We start from the raw sequence: 20,081 nt of genomic DNA, 5'->3' as shown, positions 1-20,081 counted from the left end.
TATTAAAAAAGAAGGGTTGTGTACACTCAATAATGAAAACCCACTGCAAACATTTTTGTAGCCACAGGTTTAAATAAATTATTTTTAAAAAGAAGAAATATGAATGAAGAGAAAATATTTTTAAAACATTATGGCCTCACATTTTCAAAATGCAATGAAATCATAGCTTGAGAGATCTAAAAAGGTCAATGAATCTCAAAGATTCAAAAAGTAATGAAGGGGCTGGAGAGATAGCATGGAGGTAAGGTGTTTGCCTTTCATGCAGAAGGTCATTGGTTCGAATCCCGGCGTCCCATATAGTCCCCCGAGCCTACCAGGAGCGATTTCTGAGCGTAGAGCCAGGAGTAACCCCTGAGCACTGCCGGGTGTGACACCCCCCCCCGAAAAAAAAAGTAATGAAAACATTTAAATCATTAATTTAAAATAATTATAGAAGCAAAGGGAAAATAAGTTACTATGCATATACAGGGAACAAAGATATAAGACAAATTTCTCACAAGAAACAATGCAAGAAAGAGCAAAGAATATTTTTAATTATTAAAAGAAAATACTATCAATTTAGAGTTATCTACCCAACAATAATAGCCCAAAGTAGGAAAACAAAAAGCAAAATGGGAAAATTGCATCACCAGAAGGCCTAAGTACGTGAAAAACATATTTTTGTATAGGAGGCTAATAAAATCAGATGAAAATATGGTATATGTAAAGTAACAAAGAATATAAAAATGGTACCTCCATGGGTAACAATATAAAAATATTTCTCATCATTAGACATTCTTAATAATAATTTACCATCTAGGTAAAAAATAAGTTATTGAACTTACACATTACAATAATGGATGACCACACAACATCAAGCTTTGAAAGAGAGAAATAGATAGCAACATATATTTAAAAAATTCCTGTATTTCATTTGGACTACTTGAAGCTATAGCAGAGTATATTACATGGTGGTTCCTTGATATCAAAGCCAAAAACATAAAAATAAAAAGGATAGACAACAGTGGTGGAATGCCTTGAAGTCCAAAGAGATATTACAGGGTTAAGGCAATTATTTTGCATGCTGCCAGTACCAGTTTGATCTCTGTGATATCACATATGGTTCCTCAAGCACAGGACCATGAGTAAGCTCTGAATACTACTGGCTGTGACCCCCAACCAAATGAAGATGGTGTCACTATAAATTCCAAAATAATAGAATAGTATAGATAGCTATTTGGTGGCAAATTATATAACTTACATGAAACAGAAAAATTCCTTAAAATACATGAACAATCAGAGATTATTCCAAAAGAAATAGAAAACCAAACATTTCATTTATGTTATCTCAGAATTGTCAGTGTTTAAGTCTCTCTTTCTCTCCTCTCTCAATACACACAAACATATACATACAACAATCTTGGTATTTCTACTCACCTGTGTAGAGGTCTGTGTCAGTGTATTCATCCACCTTCTTGTGCTGTAGAATATAGTCAGAGACTTTAGTCCCAATAGCTGGTTGAACGTCTAACCATTCCAAGGACACCACAGTACTGGAGGGTTCCACTGTTGGGGACAGTCGCAGCCTAAAGAGAGTAACATTTGGTTTGTTTGCCAGTCAGCATTGGCTGGGTCCAAAAGAATTAACATTCGCATGAGTCAAGATTAAAAACACAGAATTCCATGCATTGGCTCCCATCTATTCTAACTTACTGCTCACCATTCCAATGGATGGAAGCCATTAATTTCACTTTACACAATATTGGTTTTCTTCTGGCAGGTTAGCTTTCTGCATATTCCAACTCTATCCTCATTAATGTCTCCTTGTTCATTGAATTGACCATTCCTTTAACACTATAGCTTCATGTTCCTGCTATCATCCAACCTATCAGCCAAGACTTGAACTCTTTTTCCTTAAATTATTACCCAATCAGAGAAAGCAGGATCGTGGGGAAGTTTTTTTTTTTTCCAAAACCAGAATTAACCCTATTTTTTAAGGTTAGAACTGTAAGAGTCCTGGAGAATAGTGAGCTGCAGTCCCCCTCCCCCATATGTATGGAAAAAGTGGAGTCCAATGGAAGGAAATAGCTTGCACAGAGCTATACAACAGGCTGGGTACATAATCAGGATGGTGTGATGACTGGTCCTCTACCCTTGTGTTACACATCATTACTTTTGCTTATAATGAAGATTTGCTACCCCAAAAAGGGGTTCTTATTACACCATTTTCCCAATTCTGGATCTTATCTAGCTTCACTTTGCTCCTTATACCACTCAGCTTCTTAATCATACTCCTCTGATCAAGATCACTTTCTTAGGGCTGGAATGATAGCACAACCTGGCCAAATCAGGTTGATCATTGACATCCCATATGGTCCCTCCCCCAAGTTTGCCAGGAGTAATACCTGAGTGCAGAATCAGGAGTAACCCCTGAGCACTACTGGATATGGCCCCTAAACAAACAAAAATGACTTTCCTGGGACTAAAAAAAAGTATAGGGTTTAGGTTCATACTCAGCAACATAATGACTGAGCATCCTTGGGTGTAATACTGGCAGTCTCTGAGCATGGCTAGGGTGGCCCTGGTGGGAGAGTACCAATTCCTGCAGTGCCCAAGTAACAATGCATCCTCGGATTGTCACACAGGATGGCCATCAGATTGGTAAAGAACAGTAAGGAGTAGCCTCTGGGTCTCCTGAGCACTAGCACAGAGGCACTCACAGAAAAAAAAAATCCCTCCAGAAATAAAGATAACCTTCTTTCCTCCACCTCCTCAGAGGAAAAATTTGAAGTTTCAAAGATTTCCCATATACTGTTCTCTTTTCTAATACCTCCTGGGGGTGATTCCTCACCAGGTGACTCCTTTCATGACTCCTTTCATGTCAGAGCCGCTTCATATAGTGACTCTCCCTCCTCGCCTCCCATTAAACACATCTCCCTTGATGCCTTCCATAAGCATAATATATTTCTTTCACATTTTTATTTAAATTTTTGAGTTAAACCATATTTTCTTTGTTTTTATTTTTTTCTTGTAACTCTCCCACTTCCCTTCTCTCCAACCAAACTGTCAGCTACCTATGTCGTCAGATTGGGCCTATCTTATTAAAAAAACAAAAAACTGGCAAATTCCCATGTCCAACAGATAACAGGTGTTAATATATTATTTGTTGGAACCTTGAACAAGAGGAGACATGGGGATGTGGAAGAAGAGGAGCATAGGCACTTTGAAGGATGGAGTTGTTTGATGACTTTGAAAATCAATACCATGAACTTCAACACTATTGTGATCTTATTAACTAAACTATAATAATATTAAAAACAATTAAATGAAAGTAAAATTAAATTAAAATCTGGAAAAATATATTGGGAGGGGGTAAAGAGATGACTCAATGGGTTGAGTGCATGCAAGAGGCCAAGTTCAATTCCCTGCATCATATGGTTCCCACAAGCACTGCCAGTAGCAATGGGTGAAAAGTTGGCCCTGAGAGCCGTTGAGTGTGGGCCAAAACCAAATTATTTGTTGAATGAATGAAAAATAAAGTCAAACATTCTTTGGCTTAACAATACTGAAAACCTAAAAACTAATTTAGAGCCACATAACTTTGAAATGTGCCTGTCAATTTGGCAGGCTGTATGGGTGAGGGTGAGGAGATGAAGGTGCTTGGGAATGCCAATGAGTGAAATTGATACTAATGGTGGGATTAGAGTTGAAATATTAGAGGTCTAAACTACAAGAATCAATACCTTTGTAAATAATAACTATTTAAGTAAATTTTAAACAAATTTTCAATGACTAAAGCCCCCATGGACATAATAGGAACTGACCAATTGTCTGTCATATCTAGAAAAGCTCTCCTGAATAGATGAGAGAAGGAATCAGTAAGGAACCTAAAGCATCACATAAAAAACCACAGGTTACAATGTCAAAATGTTGATCTCTGAGCTGCATATTAGTTTAACCAAAGCCCTCAGCCTCATCAAAGAAGAAAGGAAGCTGCCCTAAAACTTCAGGAACTTTGTTCAGTATCTTGGCCACAGAAGCCAAACACAGTCTTGGCTGGAAGGTAAAGAGCATGAGTCCTTGGAAGGTTGGAAGGGGTGTTGGAAGCAAGAGGAGCCATACATACGTACACCGGCTGTGGGAGGGGGCTGCAGTTAGGAAGCCCGCTGGCATCAAAGGCGCTGAGGTCACACCTGCACCAGTCATCGATCACATCTCCTTTCCCTGAGCACCAGTAGGAGCTCATCAGTGCACTCTTGAAGGCCTAGGACAAAAAAGAACAGAAGAGATGAAGATGACAATGGTGGTAGAATTGAATAGGAAAGCACATGGGATGTCTTCTCTGGCTTATATCCCTACAATTTACTGGCCAGAGTTAAACTGAGCCATTCTCAACCCAGAAGCCAGAGATATCTGACAAAAGACAGAACAGCAACCACTGTGAGATTGCTTGGGGTCCAGCTCTTTACCTGTATTAACTTAATTTATATTCATCCCATACCCTACTGTAATTACTAATATCATTTTTCATTCTGCTAACTAGAAATAATGGGAGGTAAATTTCTTGCCTAACATTCACAGCTAGCAAATAGTAGAACTGGTATCTAAAGTCAGCTAGCTTTGGGTTCCAACCCTTAAAATCTTCATTAACCAGGTGCTATACAAATATAATTATCATCCCACTTAGAGAACTCCAGAAATTGAATAATCCATCCCTGATATATATATATACATAAATACATACATATATATATATATATATGTACATATATATAAAAACTTAGCCTTACCTCCGTATCAACTCATATCTACCTCCCTATCTCAACTCACCACTCCTCTGACTTTCCTTCTCAGGCTGCCATCTTCAAGAAACCACTAGCTTTAAGAGAATGTTTCCAGACTTACCACCTAGTAGGGAAGCATCAGTTAAGGAAAATAAGACGAAAGAGGGATCCAGCATTTTAACATTGCATACGGTGCCAGTGTAAGCCCCACCATCAAATATGGAGTAGAAGAAAGCCTAGGATCAGACTTCCCCGGAAATTGCCAAAGATTGTGGATTGTGCATACATCTAGAGCACTCTCTGAACTCCTTAACAGAAGTGGCCCTGAAGAACAGGAGGAGTTTGGATTTACCTTAAAACAAGGTGGACCATGTATGACCCAAGGGAAACAGGGGGTGATCCGGGGTATGCTGCAGTAGAAGGCCAGTTTGCAGAAGCAAAAGGATTCCACCTCCTGGTATGAGCAGTGTCTTACTCATTCCCCATGGCTAACTGCCCTGGGTAGGCCACTGTTTATTCTTTTTGTGATGCTCTTAGTAGGTCCTTGCATAATTAATTTCCCCACCCACGTTATTCAGGCATGCATCGGTGCAGTTAAGATGCTTGTGCAAGGTCCCAGTATGTGCCCATAAGCAGGGATGAAAATAAGTCAAGGATTTGACTTAGGTCCATAAGAAGAGGAGGGAATGTGGAGTCCTGGGTTCCAAACAAGGAGAGATGCCACTTTGTAAGATACCAGATGTTTGGCTTGTCTTTCTCAAGTCTATTTCCAGTAACACCTTCCCAAGCTACCTGGTCATACTAGGTACCATAGGCAATAGCCAATCATTTTAAGTATCATCAGAAACTAGAAAACTCCCTATATCCCCTCTCTATATTAACTGATTTGTACCTTTGGGTATTGTCATCTCCTCTGGAAGATGGCCCTGACCAGTCAGTATGGGGTTTATTGCTGCCAGAATAAAGTTTTGCTTCACTTTTAAAAAAAGAAACCACTAGCATTTGCAATCAATAAATTCTTGACTGTGGAGTGTGTGCACCAAAGAAGAGAGCAAAACATGTTGTAAAAAGGCTAGAATAGGAACAGTCTTGGCTTTGCAGGCAAGCCATTTCTGCCACAATGACTTGGGTCTGTCTTCAAGACATGAAAGCAACCTCAGCAATATTCTGACTGGGCAAGACTGTGTTCCGATAAAACTTTACTCGCAGTGACAGGCAGCAGGCTGAATTTGATCTGAGGGATGAAGTTGGCTGACCCTTGCGCTAAATGATGATCAATGTTCTATTTAATTAGATGTGCTTCACTGTTACTATGTATTAAAGTACATTCTGTCATCTCAGCTGGAATAATCCCCTGCAACCTCATTGCAAGCACACACACACAAACACACACACACAAACACACACACACACACACACACACACACTTTAACTTGTACTCCAATTCACTCAATTGATTTTTAAATGAAACCTTAGTTTCTCTGGAAATGCTACTCTTTCTTGTTTGTTTGTTTGTTTTGGGGCTATATCCAGTAGTGCTTCTTCCTCTGCACTCTACTTGGGAGGCCATGTAGTGCCAGGCACTCTACATACAAAGCATGCACTCAGCCCATGGAGCTTTGTCTCCAGCCTTAGATTTTTATCTTATTTTTGCAGTGTTAGTGATCCAATCCAGTTCTTATGAATGAAAGGCATGAACTTTACAACTGGGTCCCCTCATGATCTATCTGATTTTCTTTTGGGTGCAGTGATGGGGATCCCAATCAATGATCAAGAAGCCCTGAGCCTCCTCTGGGTTTCTTGGCCAATCAGTTTGGCAGTACAACGAAGGCTGAAATACTGCTTAAATCCTGTGGTGCTGGAGATGTCCAGACCACTGAAGCAGTGCTGGAGGCCTCCAGAACCACACCTTGAGGTACTAAGGGTGGTCTTGGCTCATCCAGTGATACCCGAAGATCATGTAGTGCCAGAAATTAAAGTGCCTATTAGTAGTGCACTGAACTATCTCAAAACGCATACTGATCCCTACACCGACTGTCTTATGGCTGGCTGCCTGCACCTCCTCTGGACATTGTAACACACTGCACTATACCTACTGTGACATTCACTGCTCTGGCTACTTCACCCAACAGTCTTTACTCCCACAATGGACATTCCCTCATAGGCACATTTTCATAGACTGACCATGGTAACTCAGTCAATATTTACTAAAGAATCGACCATTAGGCTTATGCTCAGCGGTCACTCAAGCTGTAGCCATTCACTCCATTTGCTGTATTATTCAAGGCAGATTAACTGGGAATTCTAGAAATTTGTCAGCTTATTTTCAGAGTTAGAGGTTCTTTTATGCCTTAGCCAGGACACACAATCTCGGGGCTTTCTTATTTTCTTTTTAGACTGTTTTAATTTTCTTTGCACTTTTTTTTTTTTTTTTTTTTTTTGGTTTCATTCATTGGCATGCTTGGTGGTGTTCAGAGGACACTCTGGTCAGTGTGGAGGGAGGTTGTCATTTCCAGGAGAACTCAAGGAATCACAAGATGCTGAAGATTGAACCCAGGACTTCTGTAGGCAAAGCATCTAGTCCATCCCATTGAGTCATATACCCGGTCCATTTATAACTGAAGTCATGGTGGTCACTGGGTTATCTCACACTGTTTTTCTATCCTGCATGGTTCAAAAGACTTGTCTAGCCCAGCATGCTTGGAGAAAGTGAAACTGAGGTGATTCTCCTTAGCTTTCCAGAACACAGATCTAGAAGGGGAAGGTGTATGTCCAAAAATTCCATTACGTAAGCTGCAGTCACACTGTTCCAGTGCCTCCACTGAACAGGCTCCAAATATTCCTGCCGTATGTTCTTACCCACAACCTCTCCAAGGGGAGGAACAAATGATCTAATTTCTCTTGGATGAGGCATAGTGACCCACAGATATTTGGAGGAAAAAAAAAAAAAACATATAATGAAACCTAAACTTCAAATCGCAGTCTTTTAAGGCATTGCAAATCATAATTCTTACCCCACGCCTGAGATACTGCATACTCTGGTCCTCATTTACCTGATAAGAGAACCAATAATCAAATTACAAAGCTCCCCCCCCCCCCCCCGCCCAAGATCACACAGCCAATAGGCACAAACAGAATCTCAAGCCAGATCTCTGAGATTCTCAAATGAAGATTTTTTTTTTCTACTTAACTTCTTACCATAACAAGGGAGTGAAAACCAAGTATAAGGGTCAGATTCAGAAAATAAAACTACTATTTTTTTATAACATTTGGTTTGAGGTTCTCAAGAGGCCTGCTAAAATTAAAATTTCAGATAAACAACAATATTATTTCCTTTTTTTAGCGTAAGTATATCCCAGAATAAGCACGTTGGATGAAGTTCTGGGTCACAGAAACAGCCCTGTTCTTCCTACCTGTCAGAAACTACCCTTGGAAACTAACGTCTGTTCTTAGTAGAACTGCGATGGGGGGCCTCTCACGAGGACAGAAACCAGATGGGAAAGCATGAGGTCATGCTGAATGACAGCCCTCTCCTATCCCTGTTTGCTAAGTTTCTCTTACTGAAAATTAACATGTACAACTGCTGCTAGCTTCAGCTGTCCCTAACGTCTCCCGCCAGCACCAAGGACTTAATAACCATAATGGCGAAATCTGGGGCCATGGGTGAAAGTGACACAGATGGTAAGAGGTGGCCTTGGACTCCAACAAAGGGAGAAGAGAGAACATTCTGCTTTGCTTGTGTATGCATTTTTGGTGTGTGTGTGTGTGTGTGTGTGTGTGTGTGTGTGTGTGTGTGTGTGTGTGTGCAGGCATGTGTGTGTGAGAGTGAGAGAGAGAGAGAGAGAGAGAGAGAGAGAGAGAGAGAGAGAGAGAGCACGTGAATGTGTGCGGAGTTCATAATATTCAATCACTTGAGCTTGTGGAAAACAAAACAGGAAATCTCTCTAGCCTTATTGGGCTTCGCTATTGGAGCAGTTCTTGGGAGTCTCCACAGCCACTGGCTCTCTCCCAGGCCCTGAGGAGCAGAATGGGGACTGGTGAGGTGGCCAGGCAAGTCCTGGAAGGAGCACAAACAGGCCCTGATAAAAGGCCTCCGTCAAACAAGGATAAAAGGCTTGTGTTGAGACTGCTAGAGCCAGCACTGTGTCAGCAGTGCAGGGTCTTGCTTCCTGATGCGAGAATCCTGGAGCTGCACCCTGTCCTGATTCCAGGGATATCTCTGGGGAAGAGAAGTGGAGAAGGTTCCAGCTTCAAGAGACTCTGTAAACCATGTAACCTAATCATTTTACAAATGCAAATATAGAGGCCCAGTAACAGATCAGTTGAGCTGAGTTGGTCCAAGGTACTAGAGCAATCTGGGAATGGAATTGCTCTCTTTCTTCCTTCACATATGCCTCAAAATGATGCTTTGAGATAGGTGTCCTGGCCCCCATTCATAGAAAGAGCCCACCAAGGAACATGGACTTGAACTGAAGTTATTGTGAATTGAAGCTTGGCCCCCCCGCCCCTGCACTTTCCTCAGTCATAGTGCAAGAACAAATAAATGCCAAGACTACCTCTCCAAACAACCTTTTCAGCTGCTCCTTTGGATTGTGTGCTTAAATGTTGTTTGTGTGTATGTAAGTGTGTGTGTGTGTGTGTGTGTGTGTGTGTGTGTGTGTTTTCAGAGGGAAAAAAAAAAAGAAACTTTACACTGGAGCCATTGTTGACTCCTGGCTTTAGAGTAAGTGAAGGGACTTAGAGAAACAAATCCTGTACTTAATACAAGAAGAAGTACATTTGCATGCCCACTGGTTTTCATAACAAAGAAGGTTTGCATTTCCACTACTTGTGAATGCTTCCAACTTCTGGCTAATTAACTAGCAAACCACGCTGGGCAGGAGGAGAAAACAGCCACAGAAATGTTAAGCAACCAAAATAAACTGGGATTACTCCCTGACTCTACGGTTACTTTCTTATTTGAACTTTCCTATTTACTTTTCTATGTGAGCATCCTCCAAGCCTCTTCTTGAAGCCTCAGTTTCCCTATCTGTAAAAGGAAGGCAAAGAAGGTAGATGTTGAAAAAACTTCATTAGTCTCCAGAAACACTCACCAAACTTCCTCCTCCTCCGTACCACATGCTGTCTAAATGCTCAGGAAGGAGATGAACAGCACCCAGTCCCTGACTTCAAAGGACCCGAGTTTAATGGTGAAGACACATACAATTACAATTATTATGTTTCAAAGAGTATGAAGTAATACACACAGGAGGCTGTGGGAATACAAAGGAAAGGATCCCTCCAGCTCTAAAAATGTTGAAAATGTCTTAGCAACCTGAAACTTGAAATAAACAGGGGACTGGAGTGATGGCATAGGGGTCAGGGGTGATCTCTTTGCATGCACAGGACCCCAGTTGGATCCCTGTATTGTGTGTCTTCATCCCAAATACCACCAGATGAACCCCGTGCACCTCCAGAGTGGCCCTGGTAGCCTCCAACACACAAACCCCAAATAGCACCACATCCTCAGGCCCTGGCATTGAACTGTTCAGTTCAGTTGGCTAAAGTTTTGCCAGGAGTGCCCTCTGGGCCATTGGGCTCTGATTGATACACATCCACTATTGAAGTAAACATGCTAGATTTGATTAAGTCATTTGCAGGCTGTCACTGAGCCCAGAGTTAAATTCTGTGTACTTTCTAATGATTGCATTTGCGACACTACATATTAGGCTCAAGGCCTGACAACAAGGCCTGTCGTATTTTATTTGGAGATGCTTTTGGATTGAAATGATGCCCTAAAAGCTTAAAGATTTTGCTATGGCCACAGCATTAATAAACTTAGTCTTGTGGCTCCCAGTTCATACCAATTGAGGAAGTCTCCTAGAGAGAAAATAATCAATTACCTTTCTGCCTCTGGTTCCCTGCCTATGCTTGACACTGTACCTTGAAGGATAACAGAACATTGGTATTTGTGGAATTAAAGTCACACTTCCACATAAACTGTTTAATGAAACCATCCAATTTATAATGTCAAAAGCAAAGAAAAGAATGTGCGAGTATGTATAAAAAGGAGAAAGATGTTCTTCTGATTCGAGATTAATTTTATCTTTCTTCTTTCTCAGTGAGATTTTTTAAAAGAATTTCTTTCAGAGGCTGGAGTGACGATGAAGCAGTATGGCGTTCCTTCCTCCCTCCCTCCCTCCCTCCCTCCCTCCCTCCCTCCCTCCCTCCCTCCTTCCCTCCTTCCCTCCTTCCCTCCTTCCCTCCTTCCTTCCTTCCTTCCTTCCTTCCTTCCTTCCTTCCTTCCTTCCTTCCTTCCTTCCTTCCTTCCTTCCTTCCTTCCTTCCTTCCTTCCTTCCTTCCTTCCTTCCTTCCTTCCTTTCCTTTCCTTTCCTTTTCTCTCTTTCTCCTAGATTTGACTTTTTCCTCAAAGAGGTCCATAGTCCAATACTTTCTTGGAGCATTACAATTGACACAGAAAAAAAAATTATCCATAGATGCTCTAAGTGGGTTGAGTGGGATATTACTCAGGATTGTAACATATCACCTTTAACACACTGAAATCAGCACTGCAATCTGTGTTTACGAAGAGACAGCCAAGTGTGAAGCACCAGTGTTTGTAATCAGTGTCAATGTGTTAAAACTTCCCATCTTATATATACTGCCTGGAATCCTTAAAAAGTTTGCTACAGAGAGAAAAACTATGTATACTGGAAGGATCAACAGTTGGCAGGAGTTAGCAGGAAGGGAGGGGTAAACAAGAGAAGTCTAGAGGATTCCCGGGTGGTGAGACAATTCTGTATATACTACATTAGTGGAGGCATATCCTCATTCATTTGTCCAAGTCCATTCCAATGCACAGCAAGAATGACCCCTGAGGCAAACAAGGGACTTTGGGGGTGATACTACTGTCAGTGTAAGCTTGCTGATTATAACAAATGCATTCTCTGGGTGAGATGCTGATAATGAAAGGCTTTATGAGTCTTTTTTATCTTATATTCAATCCTGTTTGGAATCTAAAGCAGGAGAGACAGAATACTTTGCATGCAGCTGACCTTGATTTGATCCCTGCGACCCCAGATGGTCCCCACAACCAACAAAAGTAATTTCTGAGCAGAAAATGAGGATTTACTCATGAGAAAATTGAGAGATGTGGCCTCCTCCCCCCCCCCCAATTTATTTTGCTGGGAATCTAGAACTGCCAACTTCTACCACCTAACCCTTCATCTTAGAGTGGGTTACATAAAAATACCTTGCTCAGGACCATGATGAGTGATATCAATAAATATTTCCTGACTCTGGAACAGATTCCAGGTCCTGATACCTTCTGTGAGTCTTAAAACAGCTCAGGGACACACTCCTGTAGCCACTAACTGAGTACATGCAGGTCCAAGGAGAAAACAGTCTCCTTTAGCCTCAAGTTCCAAGTCGCATGCTTTTCTCCATGGTGCCATGATCCCACCCTTTATTTTATCCAAAACCTTGTCCCCTTCACAAGATCACTCATTGAAGAGAGACAGACCCAGAAAGATAGGTGTCTTATATGAAAAACTGCAGCTCAATGAATGGTTGTCTGAATCACACAAACGACATATTATTCTCTGTGTCAGGATAAACTTGGATTTTTCAAGTCATCCTGCCCTGTATGATGAGAACTCCACTGCACAACCTGTTTATCTGAGCAATAGGGAAAAGAAAGACATTAAGAGGTAGTCAATAAACACCGATCCCCTGCACTCTGTGCCACACTAAGTTCTGCTACTGAAAAAAAAAAACTATCTTAGTGAAAAACTATACAACCCACTGAGATGCTCTGAACTGGAGTGGAGATTTACATGTTTCCCAAGATGCACTGAGACAGGATGACAGTTTGTGAGCCCTTTTCTAAGGCCAGGAACTATTTTTCTTGTCAGTCTCCTCCATATCAAGCTTCTATCTATGTCATATAGAAAATAAAGTGGTAGGTGCATTTAAAATAGTAGTGAGACTTTTAGAATATGTTTGTATGCCAGACATGTTGCTAAAGCTTTGAGTCATCAAATATCATTCATTGGTATAAAATATTATAAATTGGGACTCCTAGAGTTCCCATTGCATATAAGGTCTCATGGAGTTTGGGATCTTTTCCCACATAACATGGCCAATGCTTGACAAAACCAAATTCACACTCAACTACTTTGAATTCCAAAGTTAAAAGGCTTAATAATCATGAGCAAGTTAAATCCTCTTAAGAAGACCTATACTGTAGGCTACATAATTTCTAATGCCACTTTTCAAAAATCTGAGTCTTAAAAAAATAAGGAAGGGGGGTTTGAAAGAGTGCTATCCAGGGGCATATTTGATATTACCTATGAGATGACTCAGAGTTAGGAGTAAAATACATGGCTGATACCAAAGACCAACTTTTATTTCTGCTCCAGATCACTTTTTTAAACACTTTAGACAGCAGTTGAGGGTTATGACACAGCCTCAAGAGAGACACAGTAATGTGTTACCTTGTTGAGACTGGTTCTAAGTCCTTAATGGTCAGAACACTTCTTCGGTGTTTCCAGGGACATGAGTTAAGATGGGGGGCGGTGAGAAAGGTCAATCCTCGTGGTGAATAAGAAATCAAAAATAATCAAAACTTGCCCTAAGATATGAATAGGCTAACAGTTCCTTGGAAACACTAAGAAGCCAATACATAAACTCCAACATTCATCAAACATCTCTGTTGAGGGAACTTATTTTATTCTTTCACCTATCATTTGGAGGTGGAGGGGAGGAGGTTTACTTCTGTTGAGTCTTTTCTGAGTTGTGTTCATCAAGATTCTAGGATAGATACAAAACCTCCTACCAGTCAAGAGCTGTCCCCCCCTTTTTTTTTCTTACCTTCAAACAGAACCACATAACTTGAACCATCTTGTTATGCCTCACAAATTGAGGGGAAAATAATGGAGGGCCAAGACCAAACAGTCATTTGAACATTGAGTAGAAATAAAAAATGATCAGACTTGAACACTAAATCCAAAGCCAACGACAACAGAATCGATACCCAATCTGCAACAAGCTAGACACAGAGGGAACCACTTATACCAGCAGCCTGGGGGACAAAGGAGGGGCGATATGGGATGCATGCTGGGAACAGGGGTGGAGGGAGGACAACATTGGTGGTGGGAATGCCCCTGATTCAATGTCACTATGTACCTGAAATACCACTGTGAATGATTTGCAATCCACTTGGGTCAAAATAAAAATTATTAATAAATAAATAGATAAAGTTTGAAGAAAATAATATTGTAAAGTATCCAATATAATAATAAAAAATACAATCCCTGAAAAAAATAGAAAAGTGATAATTGTTCACTCTGTCTCTAATTGAAACTCTGGCCCCATTGGTTTACCTATCTGGAACAATCAAGGTGTCGTGAGCTCATCTTCCTGAGGACACTCTGAATGTAAGATGTCCATGGAGCAAATATTGAAGCTGCCTTGATTCCTACTCAGTGTTCCCAGGCATTCTGCTTAGATGCCTGCCCTGGCTTTTGCAACAGGCCCTGGGCCACTCCCCTTTGACCTTCTCAGAAACACAGAGAGTGCCACTTCTTAACTCTAAGCTCTGAGTTACTTATATGCCATCGCACTGATATCAGAGCCTGCACAAATCTTTGACCACTCCTTGCATCACCTCTTGCTACCGCCCTATGTTTTTTCAATGATTCATTCTTTTTCTTTAGAATTTTTAGCATACTCTTTTCTCTCCTTGAAACATTCTTCCCCATTAAGTAACTCTACCCACTGACTAAGCCATTATCTGTCAGTTTAGAGACCATTTCTTATGGACAGTATTCTCTAAGTGAGGTGGAAAGGGATTCCTATCTTTGGAGCATGTTCTTTCCCATCTTCCACAACCATAAAATTTAAACTAGAGAGATAGTACTGTGGGTCAAGTGCCTGCCTTGCAAGCAGTCAGCCCGCCCGTGTTCAATCCCTTGCATCTCATATTGTTCTGTGAGCACCACCAAGAGTGGCTCCTGAGTGCAGAGCTAGGATGAACCCCAGATCACTTCTGGGTGTGGCTCAAGAGCCATATTTTTTTAATTTTAGTGTTTTCAACATTAGTTTTTCTTTTCTTTCTGTTTTTCCTAATTGGCTATACAAATTTAGGTTAAGTCTTTTATTATTTAATATTTAATATTTAATAATTTATATTAAATTTATATTTATATAATATATTTATAATATATTTATATAATATAATATATTTATATTATATAAATAATTAATATTTAATATTTTATTATTTAATCCTTGGTACCTAGAAGAATGTTATAGAGAAAATGAGAAGAGGTGTTCATCTTACACAGCCATGTAAGAACAAATGTGGTCAATCATTTCACAACAATCCCTCCGGCCCTCTATATATATATATATATAGAGGGCCGGAGGGATTGTTGTGAAATATATATATATATATATATATATATATATATATACACAATTTGATTGATTTTCCAACTGAATGACCATATAAGGCATATCCAAGTGCATATCAGAAAAAAAACTAAGGAGCTGAAATCTACTATACATATGATTGCAGACCACTGTATAGGAGAGAGAGGAGAGGAAAAGAAAGAAAGTAAAAAAGGAGGTAGGAGTTTATGGTTGCTCTCTCAGACATGGAGGTTGTTATTACAGCTACTGCTGAAGATTATGTTGACAAGTCCGTGTACATATATGAGCTCTAAAATTTCCAAAAAAAAAACCTATAACAGTGAAGACAACTTGTGGTTGGTGTGTTATTCTTATAAGTTATTCATAAGAACCCAAAATTAGTGATATCTACTGTAATGCCATTATTGATTTATCATTCTATCAAAAGTATTCATTTGGAGCCAGAGCCATGGTACAATTGGTAAGGCACCTGCACTAGCCTAGGATGGACTTTGGTTTGATCCCCTGGTGTCCCATATGGTCCACCATACCAGGAGCGATTTCTGAGTATATAGCCAGGAGTAACCATTGAGCGTCACTGGTGTGGCCAAAACAAACAAACAAATGGGGCTGGATGCATAGCATGGAGATAGGGCGTTTGCTTTGCATGCTGAAGGATGGTGGTTCAAATCCCCAAGCATCCCATATTATGCCTGCCAGGTACGATTTCTGAGCACAGAGCCAGGAGTAACCCCTGAGAGCTGCCGGGTGTGGCCCAAAAACAACAACAACAAAATGTATTCATTTAATAACCCAGCCCTGTTGTATCTTTGTTCTTTCTATTGATCTTAACTTGGGGGAATCTCACCTCTGCTGGGGCCTCAGGACAGTTATGAATGTTTAACCTCTACAATGTTCCTATTAGATAATGACTTCACACTGGAGGCTTCCTCATGATATCTAAGAGCCAAAACACTTGATCTAAAAACTTTCAGTAAACCAAATCAGAAACAACCCAGATGCCCAATAACAGATGAGTGGCAACAGAAACATCTATACAATGGAATATTGTGCAGGTACATCTATACAATGGAATATTATGCAGCTGTTAGAAGAAATGAAGTCATGAAATTTGTTTACATATGGATGGATTTAGGGACTATTATGTTGATTAAAATAAGTCAGATGGAGAGAGATAAATATAGTCTCACTCATATGTGGGATTTAAGAAAAGTAAAAGACAGTATAATAATAACACCCAGAGAGCTGGAAGGACCAGCCCATGATAACAAGTGGTAAGTGCAGTCTTATATAAGTCTTATACTTACACTTATACTTACCATAAATAGTGGTAAGTACAGACAGAGAAATAACTACACTAACAGCTACCATGACAGTGATGGAGAGATAAATACAATGCCTGTCTTGAAGATAGGCAGGGGGTAGAGGAGAGGTAGGAATTGGGGGGACAATGGTGATGGGAAAGTTGCACTGGTGAAGGGGTGTGCATTTTATGGCTAAAACCCAATTATTAACATGTTTGTAATCATTGTGCTTAAATAAAGAAATTACAAAATAAAAATAAAAACTTTCAACAACACCAAGTATGAGAAAACAAAATTGGCCCAGTCTTTTATACAAATCATTCCAAATATCAGAAGACTTTTAAAGTCTTTAAAATCTCATCCTCAAAACCAAATTCCATACTTTACTCCAAAATAAAATTTGCCCAATTTTTTTAAATTAAAACGACAGAGTATTTATTTTCCAAAACACATTTCTCAAAGTCTCATCTCTCTCTAATCATCTGCCTCTTTAATGACGTCAAGTACTTGTTAGAAAATCAGACTCCCAGGCTGAACACAGAGTCACAATTCTGTAGAATGTACTCCAAAATTTTCATTTGAAGAGACTTCTTGATGATTATGATGTACTATTATATTCAAGGATCTCTGATCACTTTTTACGTTGTGGCTTCAGATAGAACCTAGCATAGCACTGTATATTCCCTTGGGCAAGGATGCTGTACTTAAGATTCAAAATATACTGGATTTTACTTTTATTTTGGGGGTGGGAGGCATACCTTACAGTGATCAAGGATCACTCCTGGTGGGACTTGGTAGTATATATGGAGTGCAGGGAATAAAATCAAGGTCAGCCATATCCAAGGCAAGTTTCTTACTCATTGTGCTATGGCTCTGGCCCCTGTACAGGATTTTAAAAGATACCTTTAAAAGGAGACAGTTTGCTAATGATATTTGTGCTAAACAACCCTATTGCTTTGGTAGTGGGATCAAAATTGATTACTTGGCCCAAATTGGAACCATCAGGGTCAAAGCAGGTCTTCCTCTCCTCTGCTAGTAATAAGATTCAAATGTTTATTGATTTCTCTGAATGCTTAGATGGATATGAAAAAGAAAGCTGGACTTGGCAGGGCTAGATTTGGTATGTTGTGCTATGTGTTTGGAGAAAGCCCACTGTCTGGAGTGAAACAGAGAACAGAGGCCAGTCATGGCTGTTTAAAGTGACTCACCATATAAGCACGGGTAGCTCAGCAGCAATTGCTGTCCATGAGTTATCACAAAGATCACTATATTATCCTAATAATTTTTTCCCTTTTAGTTTAGAAAGTTTTAGTAGGTCCTATGGTCTAACCATTAAACAATCTTTGACAAGTATACGTATTCTGCTTTTTAAAGCCGAGCATGCAGAGCTCTTTATCCAATGTAGCCAATCTCTCTAGCATCTATTTTACAATCCTATCATAATCATCTTTCTGAGTACTACATACCAACAACTTTGAACTCCTTACCATGCAACACAAAAGGCAAACTGTCGTTGTGTCTGGGCCTCTAGCTTTGCTCAGTCTAGATGACTTCCCATCATGATATCTTGGAACAAATCATCCTCATTCTTTAAGAACCATTACAGCAGCAATATTCCCTGGAAACCCCTTTCTCACTCCCCAGTAGAATCCTTGGCCTTCGTTGTACTATGACCACACACTTGTCCCAGAACCATCATATTTTATTTAGTTCTTTACTTCTGTATTTGTACCCTCCACTAAATTGTGAGTTGTTTATCTTATGTTTTCAGAAGGTCTAATCCCAAAGCAGGCATGAACATCATGTTGACTGCATGAATAATTATTGTTGTAATGAGTGGCAGACTCTGAGGACCAAGAAGACTGGGAGCATTGTAGTTGTCTAACCTATGTTATCCAAGTGAGACCTACTCAGTCATCAGGGTAATAGATTGTACTCACATTGTTCCAAACTATCTCCAGACCATTCGTCCTGCCTGTCACTAGGCTGATAGCAATTGTGAAAGTGATGAATAGCAGACCAATTATGAGCAATAGGAAACATCGTTTATAACTCCAGGGAGAAGGCGCAGCCATATCAGTAGCCTCATCCATCTACACATGAGTCATCTTCCCAAGGCATCTTGCCCTGTGACCTGGAACTGCCAAGGGCTTCATAGTCTTGTACAAATCCAAGTTCTTCAGAGAAAGCTCCTCCTCTTAATTTGTCTCCTACGAGGCATTGCTCATGGCCCGCTCAGTTCTGGAAGGAGAAACCTGGGTGAAATTCTTAGCCTTTTCCTAAAAGGCTCCTTTAGCCAAGAATCCCAAGCCCCACCTATTAGACAAGACCTGTCTTCCAAGGCCTGCTGTTCTTTGACTGATAGCAACTCCTCTCCCCTGGGGTGAGAACATCTGGTAGGAAGAAGTGGGTACAAATTTCTAAGGTTAGAGTTGTCCAAGTCGCTGAAGTTTGTGTGGCTAAATGCTACCTCAAATGGTGAGTTCCAGAGTGAAGGATGGTAAAACCTCCCCATGGTGACAACTGGTGACCTCATTTTTCCAGTACACCCATTTTCCCCGAGGAGCTATTTGAAGGAGGTAATCTCTTCAGCTGGTAATGCTTCCATGACCATGGTGAAGATATGGAAACACTCATCAGACAGGATTCAGATGTATATAGTTTGACACATCGTTTGACTCTGAGAAGACATTTTAAAAAGTCAGCTAAAGAAGGGAAAAGGGATATTTCTATGATATTTGCTAATAGTTCCATATTTCTATCATTGCTAATTATATCTGAAGATAATTAGATGCCGTATCCCAGTAAAAAAAAAATGCAACACACATGGGAAGAAATTATAGAACATGGAGGTGAAAGTCTATTCTTCCAACTTGAGATACTGGTTTCAAATCTTATTGCTATCACTAAACTAACAGAGGAAAGTGACTATCCCTCTCCAGATTTTAACTTATTGTGGATGTCGCTAAGATGATTTTAGGTAAATCTATGCTAAGAACTGTTTTCATTCTTTTTAATTTTTCCAATGGAGATCATGTAATGATCCAATGGTTGGAGACACAAAAATTATTTTTGCCTCTGGGAATGCATTTCTACTTTCTATGAACTCCTATCATTTTTATTTTATTTTATAATCCATGTATGCTTAAAGATATAATTTAATTCTATTGATAGTAAACCTATTTTGATTGGGGCATTTTAAGCAGAAGTAGGAAAGAAACAGAGTCAAGATAAAGGAAAAGATGAAGACAAAGATTAACGAAAAGTACAACTAACACTGACACTTATTTATATACTAGATATTGCTAAGTGTTTTATGTGCATGATCTTTTTCTTTTCCTTTTGGTTTTTGGGTCACACCTGGCAGTCCTCAGGGGCCACTCCTGGCTCTACTCTCAGAAATCGCCCCCAGCAGGCTTGGGAGACCATATGTGATGCCGGGATTTGAACCATAGTCCTTCTGCATGTAAGGCAAACACCTTATCTCCATGCTATCTCTCCAGCCCCAGCACACAATCTTAATCTAACAGTAATTCTTTGAGTTAAATCCTATTATCATCTTCATTGAGATTCTCACTGCTTAAATTATATCCCCATAGCA

At 40.0% G+C, this 20,081-nt stretch overlaps 1 protein-coding gene across 3 annotated transcripts in view; it reads right to left on the bottom strand.

Moving 5' to 3' along the window:
• ASTN2 (astrotactin 2) overlaps positions 1-20,081 on the bottom strand; it is a 1,116,661-nt gene that overhangs the window by 170,189 nt on the left and 926,391 nt on the right. For all 3 annotated transcript variants that reach the window (XM_049774120.1, XM_049774121.1, XM_049774122.1), the window contains 2 exons: positions 4,110-4,243; positions 1,417-1,565 (listed from right to left, as the gene is read on the bottom strand). In XM_049774120.1, coding sequence (XP_049630077.1) covers positions 1,417-1,565; positions 4,110-4,243 — 283 coding nt within the window. The remainder of the gene's footprint in view (positions 1-1,416; positions 1,566-4,109; positions 4,244-20,081) is intronic.

This window comes from Suncus etruscus, chromosome 5, assembly GCF_024139225.1.
Source record: "Suncus etruscus isolate mSunEtr1 chromosome 5, mSunEtr1.pri.cur, whole genome shotgun sequence".
Classification (NCBI taxonomy): Eukaryota; Metazoa; Chordata; class Mammalia; order Eulipotyphla; family Soricidae; genus Suncus; species Suncus etruscus.
Note: the sequence above shows the minus strand (reverse complement) of the source record. Positions and strands in the feature narration are given on the sequence as shown.